Source organism: Tachypleus tridentatus, chromosome 6 (assembly GCF_004210375.1).
Source record: "Tachypleus tridentatus isolate NWPU-2018 chromosome 6, ASM421037v1, whole genome shotgun sequence".
In the NCBI taxonomy this organism is placed as follows: domain Eukaryota; kingdom Metazoa; phylum Arthropoda; class Merostomata; order Xiphosura; family Limulidae; genus Tachypleus; species Tachypleus tridentatus.
Window position 1 is genome coordinate 16,264,993 of NC_134830.1, and position 14,450 is coordinate 16,279,442.

General features: G+C 32.7%; 1 protein-coding gene across 1 annotated transcript in view; it reads left to right on the forward strand.

Moving 5' to 3' along the window:
* The first annotated feature begins 323 nt into the window (after positions 1 to 323).
* LOC143251556 (vacuolar protein sorting-associated protein 54-like) overlaps positions 324 to 14,450 on the forward strand; it is a 49,921-nt gene continuing 35,794 nt past the window's right edge. Inside the window, exons 1-3 of the mRNA XM_076502827.1 lie at positions 324 to 354; positions 2,520 to 2,812; positions 10,674 to 10,773. Of these exons, the coding sequence (XP_076358942.1) occupies positions 324 to 354; positions 2,520 to 2,812; positions 10,674 to 10,773 (424 nt within the window). The remainder of the gene's footprint in view (positions 355 to 2,519; positions 2,813 to 10,673; positions 10,774 to 14,450) is intronic.

The window sequence follows — 14,450 nt, forward strand, 5'->3', positions numbered from 1 at the left end:
TTCTCTCACTCCACTTGTCTCTTATATTTCATGGGTGAACTTATTACAAACATCCCCAAACTAGGAATTGCTGTTTCAACTCTCTTCCTCCCACCTTAAGCTTCCTTTTTGTGCAGATCTTTTCTTCCTCAGCTTTGTGTTGATTATCTGTTGTTAAATCCTGCTTCATCTCAAGACTCCTCTGTAGTGTACGGTAAGGAACCTCTTTTTTTTCAGAAATGCTATTCACCTTTCCATACCACAGATAACTAATATTTTGTGTCACTGAAAGAAGGCTTTGAGCAAAAGTCCTACCACTCTATGTTAAAACATGTATTGCATCAATGTATGATGGGAACACATCTTACATGCACAGTAAGTTTTAGTTTTATAGATTTTAATGAATATGATTTATCATATTTTCTTGGTCTCTGAAACTAGAGAAGTCCAAAGTCTCCTCCATAGAAATTCTTATTTTCCTTAAATAATAACTGATTTTACTTTATTGGTAAACACTGTATCTGCTATTGTATATCACATAGCTGTTTCTGTTCTGTATTTTTCATTTTGGATCCAAGATCCATGCCCTCCTGCTTTTATTACTTTTTCTGAGCCTGTTTTGTCTTTGAATGACTCTGACTAACACTTCCCACAACCTGCTATTGCTTTTGGTTCTTCTATCCATGACAAGTACTAAGTCATGCCTGTCTTTGATCTCCACTATGATATTTTACATATGTCATGTTCTGTTACTCTGTTTCTGCTGGTTCTCAGTTGAACTTGTTACATACACCCAAACTTTCTCATTTACCTGATTGTTGCATTACTTCAGATTTTTTTGTGTTGACTTTCAGTTGTCTTGACCTCTTTGGCTTTAAGTCTCTATTTCTGTTGTTTGTGATTGGAACTTTTCATCCTTTCAGTGTCCTTATTCCTTGTATCTGTTTTACCAGCTTGGGTATTGTTTCTCCTACTTTGACTCTCTTACCTTCAGTTTGCTCATCTTTGTGTTTTCTCACTCACCTTAACCTTTTATTTAAAACTGCATTACTACCTCAACAGCTTTACTAGAGAAAGTCATACTAACCTGTTTTTCAAGTTTCTTATATCTTTAGTCAGTGTTTGCTGTTAACTTCCTTTTTATTTCTTAGACTTGCTTTATTGTGTATTGGGATGCCTTATTTTTTGAAGTTAGACTCCCTCTCTTGTATCTGTTCTTCCTATGGAAATGTGCTTTTTGTATATTCTTCACTGGATCCCATCTTGGCAGTATTATATACCTGTTGATCCATTGTCTTCTCTCTTTTCTGTACCTCAATCTCTTTATTTCTAAATGTTGTAGTGGTTCTTACATTTCTACACTACTCTTACCATCCATATTCCTTAGCCCATTACTTCTATCAAGAATGTGTTTTTAGCCGAGTGGTATGTAGTTCTGGATATTTTCAGTGTTTGGTCTTTTGTGGAGTGGTCTTTCCACATTAGTGCCTCTGAGATCTGGAAAGTTCAGTGAGCATGACACCATTTTTTTTTTCTTAAAACTGTCTGGAAACCTATTTTAAGCTATTTCAACTCAAATGTCATTTTTTATATTACATAACAAAGAGATACTTAGTATCAAAATCTCAGTTTTCTTATTTTGAAGCTCTACTTTTGGTCTCTTAATAACTTTAACAACCATTTGTTGCATGCACATGTTATTAGAGCTGTGAATTTAATAGTAGATTGGTTGTCTTGCTTAGACTGTTTTTCATACAGAGTCTTTCTTGCATTTCTTGGTGTTTCTGTGAACTTTTTCTCATTTTGGGAATTCTCTTTTTTTAATGCATTTGTGATTATCCATTGCATCAAGCTACCACTTTTTTGCTCTTCACTCTGAGACTTCATGGCTCTGGTGTTATTCCGTCTGAGTCTGTGTTGAGTTCACCATCTTTTTGTATGTTTGTTCTCTTCTTTGACTCTTTCTAAGGTACTGCTTTTAATTTACAGCTCCTGTCACCATATTCTTCTCATCACCTAGATTCAACCATCAAAACTGTGGTTTACATTCAATCACCTCTTGGTAATCCTAGGACTTCTGTATCATCTGCCTCAAATGTCCATCTACTACTATGATGGTTTATGATCTTTTGTTCAGTTGTTTATAAATGGATGGTTTGTCGATGTTGATCCATTCATTACTTCCTTCCTTCCTTTAAGTTGTCTAATTGTTCTTCATCTCAGTTCTTTTTTAACCTAGCTTCTGAGAGTGGTCTATCCATTTCTATGATTGCTGGTTACAAAATGGCTTTGTCTGTGGCTTCTTTTACCTAACCACTCTCATCATCTTTTTCCAGTCTCAGTGGACATATTTTGAATTTTTATTATCTCTTATCCACTTCATTTTCAACACATCTGAATAAAGTAGGGAAGCTGTAATTTTTTTTGTTAGTATATATAGTTGTTCATGAAGAAATGCTAGTTTATTCCATTTTTTCATGTATTTTATATTTATGTGTGTATTTGTAAATAGTGCTTTTTTTTATAATTTCACTCAAAAGGATGCCCTAGTGATGGATTACCAAACATGAAGTCAGATTATGAGCATCATAATCTTCAGAAAGGTGAGCGTCTGTCCAATATTGTAAATGATTACAACAAATGGACTGTCCACAACAGTAGCCAGAATCTTCCAGCTGTGCTTAATGATCCAAGACGAAGCAAGCGTGAATTAGATTTTTTTATAAAGACATGGGGAGACTCTTTTGTTGAACAAGGTCCAATTCCTTCATCTCCATACATTCCAGAAGTAACAAGGAAACATTTTGATACCTACTTGAGAAGAATTAATAAGGTAAATATATTACTAGAAGATGTAACAGAATTTATGGAAAATATTCTAATTTTATATGCATTTCAAAAGATTCATATGATTTTGTATAACCACAAATGATAAAGGCATGATATTTTGATTCTTTTGACTTCTAATGGACATTGATCCTTATTTAAATAAAAAAATGGAGTAGTTAAATAGTTGATATTTTCTGGATGTTCAGATTATGAGTGTAACAGTTTTTCTATAACCATTAAAAGGCTAAGTAATTCAAAACAGCTGGGCTAAAATGTAAACGCTGAATTATATAAGTATGTACATAAGCACATCTAATTTTGTACATAGGTAAATTTGTTAAGTACACCACGTTTCCAAATGATTGAATGTTTAGTTTAATTTCAACATGTTTATAATTTTTATAGGTAAACATCTGACCCAAATAAATAATATAATGTCTTGAAGAAAACATGAATTTTCTGAAATGGAAAATCAGTCCAGAAACTCAAAATTATATTTCATGTAACATACATGTAAACCTAGAAATGTGTTGGGAAATAACCATACATCTTACATTAAATCCATCATCATTTTTTTTCATGGAAATTAATGTGTGTGTGTGTGTTTATAAGATATTAAATGTAATCTAAATAAAAAAAAAATACAGAAATAAAATCAATGTCAAAATCTGAGTCACTTCATTATTATGTGGTTGCTGAAAAGTTTTGTTCTCTAACACATGATGTTAAGTTCTTATTTTGTATGATTATTAGTATATACACACACACACGTATTATTTATTTTTTGACGAAAAAAGTATGTGTGATAGTTTGCTGCTTGCATCTGTTCAATATGTCTTCCAGGGTCTTCATGGACACCAAATATTTTATAAACATCTGCACAGACAGTTTGTTGTTCTCAGAAGTTTCAGCTAGTTTGTATTAAATTATTACACTTAGTATAGGTGATAAAAAAGAAACAAGTTGTATGTAACATTCAATTTTAATTTCTTGAACAATGAAGTAAAATAGTTTGAATGCTTTTGTTTTTGTTCTCAGATTAATAGTGTATTGCAATTGAAATATTTTTAAATACATTTTATGATGAGGTTCACTCTGACCCTGCAAGGGTGACTTGAAAATATTAACAGAAGGTTAAAATAATGAGATTTTGTTGTGAGACTTTATGTAATTTTTACATGTTTAAATGTTAATGAGAAAACTGCCCAGTAAAATGGTAAGGAGTGTTTACTATTTCACGCATGAGCAAGTTAACCTCTTGCTAGAGGTAAGTTGGAGTGCTCATGCCATGACTTTTACAGTTTCATGCAAAGCTTGAATCAACTTAACTTAAAAACATAGTTATTAATCTTAACAGTATACAAGTTTTTATTTTTTTATTTTAAAAGGAAATAATTCAATGAATATTCAAACTTACCATGTTTGAAAATCTTGATTTTTGTTCCCTTGCCTATTCTCTAATATTTTTACTGCCCATCTGAAGTTACAAAGTTGAATGTAAAGTTCTCATTATCATACAGTTATTACTAAGGCAGAGTCAAATTTTTATTGCATTCAATCTTCTTTGTTTACAAAGACATACTAGAATGTCATATCCACTTGCCATACTCATCTGTATTGTCTGTTTCATCTTCAGTTTGAAAGTTTTTCACACACTGTTCAGACCAAGAAGCTTAGAAAATTGTTTAAGTCTCTTGTGCATTAGTTAGAAAGCCAGTTAAATTATAATAGTTATAGAACATTGTTTTGTGAATACTATTAGTTTGTGTTTTAGATGAATTGTTTAAATAAATAAATGATCAGTGTACTAGTACCATCAGTATAAAAAAAAAAGATCAAAGGTAAGTACTATATTTCATGTTGTTTTATCTACATTTGTTATTTATATTAACTAAATTATAAAAATTAGGTAAATTATTAAATTATATTAACTTTTAAACAGCAGGAATGTTGTAGGTAGCAGCATCAGTTGATGATTGCTGCTATATAAGGGTTAAGTAAGCAAATGAAAACAAGTAACAGCGATAATTATCCACAAAATATTCTTGTGAGTACCTCAGAAGTTATGTTATTCAGCAAGGTAACTAGAACTGTTTGTTTACCAAGTGATTTAGGACTTGTATACAAGATTATTAGATAGGCATGAACCAAAGGGCAATAGAATAATAAAAGTAGAAACATAAACAGATGAAAACAGTTACAATGCTTCAGATATTTAGGATAAACAAATATAGTTTTCTGTTGCAATCTGCAATCATTCTAGAAAGTGAAGAGGGGAAATATAGATTTATTTTATAATGCTTTTTATGGTGGTGGAGTTTGGAAAAATCAACTGGCCCTGTTCTGACATACAGTAGAAAAATAACAGAAAAAAGATAAAGTTTAACAGAAATATAAAAAGTTTTACATTTATTTAGGAGGTTTCAGAGGTTACAGAAATGAAATTTGAAAATTTTCATATGAAGAAAAGTATTTTTAATCATAATATGAATATTACTCACTTGGAGCAGTCAACACTGTGACTCCATATATTCACCTACAAATCCTTAGTAAAAACAATTAAAGAATTGATTTTTTTTTGTGTACAGAAGATTTGTGAGGTTTAAAAGTTATAATATGGAAATTCTAATGGTTACATTGTATTATAACATTTAAAAGTTATAATAATGAAATTCTAATGGTTACATTGTATTATAACATTTAAAAGTTATAATATGGAAATTCTAGTGGTTACATTGTATTATAAGATTGGTTGGTGTAATATGCCAACTATGTATGGAAAGAGTTAAGGAATTAGAGAAGAAAATTACAAAATTTAATTGGTAGATGATTATTACACTGTTTTTATTAAACTAATCAAATACCAAATAAAATTTACAGTGAAACCAAAAACAAAAGAATGGGCAGAGAACAAACATTTGGAAAATTACTAGAGTTCATGAAAACTGTTTTTCTATTAATTATACAAATATAAAGAAAAGGGAAGAGCAAAAAAAAGTTACTTATTAAAAATATATTTTATAGAAAGTATTACTTCAAAACTTTTGAAGTTTTTATTGTATGTTATTTTTCATTCAAAGTTAATATGTGCTTTTAACCTTCTTACCATGGGTATCCTTTACTGCTTATGACACAAAGTTTTAGTGTCTTACATTACAAATTTTAGTAAATTTCTCTTTGTTTTATATTACACAAATTAGTATAGAAAAATATATTAGCAAATAATCCACATTTTAATAACATATGAGTTTCAAGTTCTTAGTTGTACAAGGCAACATTAAAAACAATCCTGAGTTTACCGTAAAGTGTCACAAATGACATATTTTCTGTAAACGTCTTGTCTTCCCTATTTCATCCATCACCTCTTCAGAAAGTACAAAACTGAGTTTCAGTTACTAACTATAAAATGTTCATTGCCCAGACAAATCATTTTTTAGCTTTTAATATTGTTTGATTATAGAGTTATCAAATAGAAAATTAGATCCCTCCTACCAACTCACTTGTCACATACTCTCAGAATTTGGTAATAGTTCTCTCTTACACTTAATTATATCTTACATATAAGGAACAGATAGTCAAGGTTTTCATCTATCAAATCATGCATTGTATTATGTGGTGTTCTGAAAAGAAAATCATTAACTTCACTCAGAGTACGACCTTTGTTCCCATGAGAAAGTTAATGACTGTTTATTCTTTATTTGTTAATATAAAAGTAACTAAAATGTGAAAAGGGATCTTTTTAAGTTAGTTAAGATTGGATTAGGTGAAACAAGTAATTCCTGAACATGGTGAGAGGACCTTCCAGAGAAAGTTGTGTAATTTCAATTTACCTTCTTTAGGATCTGAACATCCACCCATGTGTTTGCCATCTGTGGTGACCTGTGAAGGGGAATAGAGGATCCTGGTGGTTGAGGGGTCTAACCCTAACATACCACTTTGGCCTTGAATTCCTGTAGATGAGCAGCCTTGGAGTGGCCCCTTCAGGGTCAGTTACCTGGATCACTTGAGCTAGGATCAACCAAGTTCCAGTGTTGGACATACTCAACAGGTGTTGTGGACATTGTGCTTGATGTTGGTGTTTGTATATATTGCTCATGAAACCCTAGCATTGCTGCATAGTTTTTGTTTGGCAATGCATTGTGCCTTCTATCAATTGTGGAGACACTGGGCACTGAAATATTCTTATTTTATTATGGATATCCCTATTTATAACAAAAAATAAAAAATGAAAAACAGATTATTGGAAAATAACCATCTATGGATGACTTATACAATCACTATCAAAGTCAGACTCAACACCTCATTTTCTCATGCTGCATTCATCATCCAAGAAATCTTTAGGGGAGATGTCCCCTTTTTCATTCAAAAGGGATTAGCGTGACTTACTGGTTCCTCCAAGTTAGCAAAAAAGTTATGCTCTGGAGACATTTTCACCACAACACACTAAAGTCCTCCTGAATTCAAAGAGCATTGGGAATATACCCATCGAGGTTACTCCCCATGCTACCCTGAATTGTTCAAGAGGAGTTATTGTTGAGAGGGACGTGAAGAATATTTCCAAGGCAGAGATCTTTGCTGGTTTTGTCAGCCAAGGCATTTCTATGGTTTGCTATATTTATGCCTGTAAAGACAGTATTTATATGTCTACTGATGTTCTAATTTTCACGTTTACATCACCATGTCTACCTGCCACAGTCAAGGCATATTATTTCAACTGTAAGGAATGGCCATACATTCCCAACTTTCTCAGATGTTTTAGTGTCAGCTGTTGAGCCACTTGAAGACATCTGTCATGTTTTTTTAACATGTGCTCTTTGTGATGGCAAAGACCACAATGCCAGTGAATGTGAACTGGAATCACACAGAGGTAACTGTAATGGTTCACACCCCTCTTACTCCAGTTCTTGCTCTAAGTGGATGGAGGAGAAAGAGGTGCAATGCTTGAAGATTGTGATCAATATCTCCTTGTCAGAAGCTCAGAAGTTTTTCTGTCCTCCACTCTGTTTCAGACATATGCTGATGCACTCCCTTCCACTGCCATAGTGGGAGTGCAGACAGATCTCTCTGTGCCTCCAACAGAGTCATTTGCAAAACATCTGAGTCTTTTGCCCTCCATGATTAAAAGAGTTGACGATTCTACGTCCACTCTTATCTCTGTCCCCACCACTGCTTCCAGTGTCTGCCCAGGCCCATCTCCTTTGGCTTTGGGTTCTAGCACTTCCTCAGTTCCATCTTCTTTTTCAGCCCTGAGATACAAAACGATTATTCATTCATTCCCTCAATCGCTGGAATCTTCGTTTACAGACAGAGAGCTGCATACTCAACCCAGGGCAGGGTTCATGGAGATGGATAGATCTCTGTCCAGTAAAAACAAAAATGTCTAAAACAAAAGGGTTCACCATCCCATTCTCCTCCACATGGATGAAAATGGCCACTTTGATACAGTAGGACAATCGGAGTTTTTATTCAAATATAGATAACATTAAGGATTTGATTGATTCTTATCATTTTGTGTGTCTCTCCTTACAGGATATCTTTCTGAAACCTGCCAACAGGACATTCACTCTGACCTTGAGTGCTGTCTCCATTAAGTTGTGTTTCCTATAGTCCCAGAGGCAAAGTTCTTGGAGCTTATATTTGACCGTAAGCTGACTTTTATTCCACACATCAAGCAGCTAAACATCAAGTGTACAAGGGCACTGTATGCTTCTAAATTTCAATCCTTACCACAGCATCCCACCTTGGATTGTGTCTACCTTCCTCAGTTGGCCATGCGTTTTCAGAATAGATGGTCTGCTATTGCTCCTTTTTGCCTTTTTATACAGGCACAATTGGCTGAGTTTGGTCTGTCCTTGGATGATATTGTTCTTTCCACAGGTCAGCCCATTCCACCATGGCTTATTACCATCTCCAAGTGTGACCTTTCTTTAAGTTGTCTAAAGAAGGAAGATACTCTCAATCGGAAGCACCGTCTTCTATTTGCCAAACATCTTTCGAACCATCCTTTCATTCCCAATTTATACAGATGGTTCAAAATCAGATGACTCTGTGGGCTCTGCTATTTTTTGTCGTGATTCAGTTGTTGCACTCAGAATCCTCTCTACAGTTTCTCTGTTCACTTCTGAATTGTATGCCATTTCTCTTGAACTGGATCACATAGAAACTATGCAGTACATGAACTGTACTATTTATACTGATTCACTTTTCTCTCTGTTAGGCCTGGAGTTGCTTCACATCAGTTCTCACCCTATTCTTATCAATATTCAAAACTGACTGGCCCATTTCTCTTTAACATCTACTTCTACCCAGCTCTTCTGGATACCAGGCCATGTTGGTATTCACAGGAACAAGCTCACTGACACTGCAGCTAAGTCTGTCTGCTCTGGCGCTATCACTGCTGTGCCTGTTCCATTTATGAAATATAGTCCTGTATTCAAGGCTCAGCTCCATATCAGTTGGCAGTCAACTTAAAGTGAGCAACATGACGACAAGTTTTTCCTGACAAAACCTTCTGTTGGATTTTGGCCATCTTGTTTCCATAAGTATTGGAAGGAGAAAGTCATCCTAACTAGGCTACACATTGGTCACAGTTTTTTTAACTCGTTTTCTTATCTGGGACTGGTGCACCTATGTGTGGTCTGTGTGACACTCAAGTCACAATAGCCCACATTTTATTATCATGCCATCATTATGACTGTGAACAATAGCAGCATTTAAGACTTGCTTTTAATATCAGTTTACCCCTTACAAATGTTTTTAATTTTTTAAGGACCATTGGCTTTTTTTAATTCTGTTTCGTTTTTATCTGATGTCTTCTTATTCTTTTTGTTTTAACTTAATTTCTCTTTACACTCTATAATACTTTCACCGTTATTTTTTTCACTAGTTGTTTGGCCCATATAGCATAGTTGCTTTGTGCCATAAAACACCAAACAACAACAACAACTTCATGAAGCATATATGCTAACAGTTTGTATTAGCTTGTGAGCAATATAACTTGATAGTATAATATGAGCTGCATATGCCCTGAGTGATTTACAGTTTATTATGGCATTTGTAGTAGTTAGACAGTTCCAAGGGAAATGAAACAATAAATTTTAATTAGAAGTAGGTGTATACTATTATGACCTTAAAGCTACTTAGGATAAAAAAATATAGTTTCGTGTTACAATATGAAGATATTCTAGAAAGAAAAAATGGGTAATGTACATTTATTTTGATTTGTTTGTGGTTGTTACAAGGTCATTTAAATTGACTAATTTCATTTTGAGATAGGATTGAGAAAATAACATATTGAATATAAAGTTTTACTGAAAACACGTGAAGTGTATTTATGAGGTTTTAGGTCTCACAGAAAGGAAATTTGAAATTTTGAGATAAGGAAAAGTATTTTTAATCTTAATATCAAAATTACTTTGCACACTGACTATTCCAAACAAATATTTAGTATATTCATGAACAAATCTTTGTTTTAGTTTATTGAAAAATACTTCACTAACAAATATGATTTTTTTCCAGTTAACTGAAAGACTGTCAAATTTTATGAAGATTTCACACAATACAGAAAGTTAGAAGTATTAAATTTATAGAGACTTTTAAGCAAGTACAAAGACGTCATGGTTGGTGAGATTAACCGGGCCCATGTTGAAGGAGTTAAAAGTGCATGTCAACTGTTTGTATTATTAGTAATACATGTATATTGTAAAGTTTGTTGTATGACATTAAGGTTACAACCAAGTGAGTTGTTTTCAGAAAAGCTTAAATGATTTTTAATAAATTTTCTTACATGAATCTGGAAATGTAGTCAACATATTTTCTTATAATAAGAAAACTCTTAAGTGTTTTAACCCAATTTTCTATATCAGAGATACCGTCAACATTTGAAACAAACAACTAGATCTTCCATTTCAAGTACTGAAGAAGCTAGAAGTGATCTGAAGTTACTTCCTGCTGCTAGGTGGCAAGGTTAGTGTTATTTACTTTAATGTATAGGTTATTGTGAGCTATTTTCAGTGTCTGAAACAAGAAGAAAGCAACTAAAACCTCTGATGAAAATATGTACTCAAATTGTATTACTATGCAAAGAAGGAAATACTTAAATCTTTGAATATCCAAGCAAAATTTAATACAGAAAAATGATAGGGTATTTCTCTTTATTCTCTATATTCTTTAGATTTGAAAAAAATGATTGCCATATGCATAATAAGATTTCCTTACTTTATATTTACTTTCAGCAAAATCTTTTTTCTTTTTTAGTTTTTTCTGTTTCAGTTTCTGAGACAAGCATGGTCTACAACCTGCCACAATCAGAAATTACCAATTGTGAATAGTGTTTCACATTTAGCCCAATTCTGATTATTTATAGTAAAGTTGACAATGATATTGTGTAGTGTTGTTGATAGTTTAATCTTAATAAGTGTATTGACTACAAACAGTGTACTTTGAAGCTTCTTTGAATTTGAAATGATTGAAGTTATCAAAAAGTGTGAAAATTGAAATGAGAACTGACATTGTTATGTGATCATGGCGAGAGACAAATTGTTGAACCTGATTCCTAATCCCAATACAGTACTTCTATCTTTTCACAAGATTAGCTGTTCTCATTCAGTGTTACTTTTTAAATGTTTACTTTTTGTTTACACAAGTCTCCTACCTACCCATTAGAATCAGATGATTTCAACACATCTCATATAAATTATCATGCATCACTTCTCCACCAATGGCAGCATGACATATTCATGTAACTCCATCTAAACCATCACTTCATATTTGGCAGCTCTTCTGTTTGGACAACTTACTTCATTTGTTTCAATTTTCACATTCAGTATTTAATATTTTTGCAAACTGGTTTTCATTTATGTTACTTCGAAGTTTCTTCAGATTGTTTCTTTATCTTAATTTAAACCCACTTTATTGTAGTTGTATTGTTATTTATACTTTCAGTTGACTCCTCCTACTTATGAATTGTGAAGTCATATAACATCGTGGGTCATACCTGCAACTGGCACTTTGTCACAGGTCTCAGATGCAGGTGACCTGGTGGAAGATTTTTTGGCACTTATTTGCTAGGAAATTAATTGAATGTTACATGGGTAAATCTTTATCACCAGAACTTTGCCCCACTTCCTCCCAAACATGCTGTGCCTGTCCAGGCAGATAAGGACTTAGATCACTTATTTTTCATCTTATGATTTTACTGTGCCTTTCCATGCCCTATCTGAGGAGGCTCTTAGGCCTTCCATTATGTTTTTGGATTTTGTTTCTCAGGTGTGTGAAGTTACCTTGCCCCTATTTCTTGTGAACCACATCCTTTCTTATTAACTTTTTTATTATGAGTTCAGTCTATGTGACTGACCACATGACCTCTTAGTACTTCTTTCAAGTCTTTTTAGATTTAATACTTCAAACTTTGAAATGTGGCCATCTTTCAGTTATCATTACCTACTCTTTCACATACAAAAAATATTTTTATTGAAGTATTTTTAATAAACTAAAATAAAAACTTGTTCATGAATGTATAGTTTATTTATTTTAAATAGTCTGTGTGCAAAGTGATTTTCATGCTAAGATTAAAAATACTTTTACTGATATTAAAAACCTCAAATTTACTTTGTGTAGTCCTTAAAACCTCTTGAATACATTTCAAACATTTTTCAATAAAACTCAGTTTATCTGTTAATTTCTCTACCCTATCTCAAAACAGAAGCAGGTAATTTGACTTACCTCATAACCATCAAAAGCAAAAATTGAAATAAATCTAAAATACCCATTTTGTTTTCTAGAAGGACTTCAAATTTTAATATGAAACCATATTAATTTATCCAAAGTAGCTCTAAGTTCATAACAGTATATATCTATCTATAATTAAATGTTATTGTTTTATTGCCCTTTGAACAGTGTCTGACTACTATCTACTTCATTAGAAGTTGTAAATCATGTGGGGCGTGTGTACATTACACTAAAAGTACATTTTTCACAAGCTACTACATTTGTTCATGTGTGTGCCTCAAAACATTTTTATTATTATCTGTTTTATTTAATCTAATTATAACTAACTTTTAAAAGATCTATATTTTTACATTTTAGTTACTTTCATATATATATGTATGTGTGTGTGTGTGTGTGTGTGTGTGTGTGTGTGTGTAAAGAATAAACATGAAAAACAAGAAATAACATACTTGACCTATTTTCTTTTTTGTTGCTCTCAATTATCTTAGACAGTTGACCCTACTAATGATAGTAATGCACTGAATACTTTTTATTGAATTAAATAATACATCAAACCACTTACCCTAATAATAGGCAAGAAAATAGACAAATTCCCCTATCTTTGAAAATTTTTGTGGCTTTCTAACTATGTGATAAAAGTTGTTGCAAGTTCATCCAAGTTGGTCATTAACTTCCCACAAGAATAATGATGGTACTTTGAGTGAAACTGACATTTAACTGTTCAGGACATAATATACACAATAAATAATTTGATAGATAAAATCCTTGACTTTCTATTGGGTATAAGTAAATTATAATTAAACATAAGAGAGAACTGTTAACAAATTATGAAATAGAGGATGTAACAGGTAGGTGTGGCAGGAATGGTCTGATTTTCTATTCAATATCTCTATAACCAAACAAAACTGAAGACTATGGTAATTGATTTTGTCTGACCAATGATTATTTTACATTTAATATTTCATAATTTTTCGAGGCATGACGGATACAATAGGGAAGGTCACATGCTAAGAGAAAATGTCATGTCACTCTAGGAGAAATTTAGAATTTTTTAAAAGATTGCCTTGTAGAATTAAGAACTTAAAACTTATATATTCTTAAAATATGGATTATGTGTCAAGATTTTGTTCTGTTCTAATTGATATAACATAAACAAAAAGTAGTTTAATAAAATTTTTAAAGTAAGACACTTAAACTTTGTGTCATGCACAGTAACAGATACCTGTGGCAATAGGGCTAAATGACCTATCCTCCAATCCCTGTTTGACCATTTTTTGACTTGGCTCTTTGACAAGGGTTTAGCTTCTTCTATAATCACGTTATGTAAGGCAGCTTTATCAACTACCTGTACATACTTGAAAAGATGGAACTTACTTGAGTCCTCAGTGCTCTCCAGTCTCCTCAAGTTGTGCTAAAAGACCATTTCAGATACCTAAATGGGATATTAAGGTGGTATTACATGCTTTATCTTAATATCTGTTTTATCCTTTAGCCTCATGTACTGTGATCACCTTTTCCTTAAAGGTTTTTTTTTGTTGTTGTCATTGCTGGCCTTTGAACATTATTGGTTGGAATTGTTTGTGTTACATGTGCACAGAATGTTTTATCATTCCACCTACATCTTTCTATGCCCAGACAGGTCATTCTTATCTAACACACTGGCAACCAGGGAAGGGGTTAAATTCTTCTCACCAATTCATCAGATTTCTATCTCTCACTGTGATATCAGGTTGGATTCTGATTGTTTGCTCTGTCCAGTTAAAAATGAAGTGTTATGTGGCTCACACTAACTACTTTAGAGGTAATGGACAATGTCTTTTTATTCATTGAGATCCTTCACTTTTCTGGGATTTATCCCAGACTACCTTGATGAGGTAGGTATGAAAAGTTATCTACATTGCTTATAATGGGCT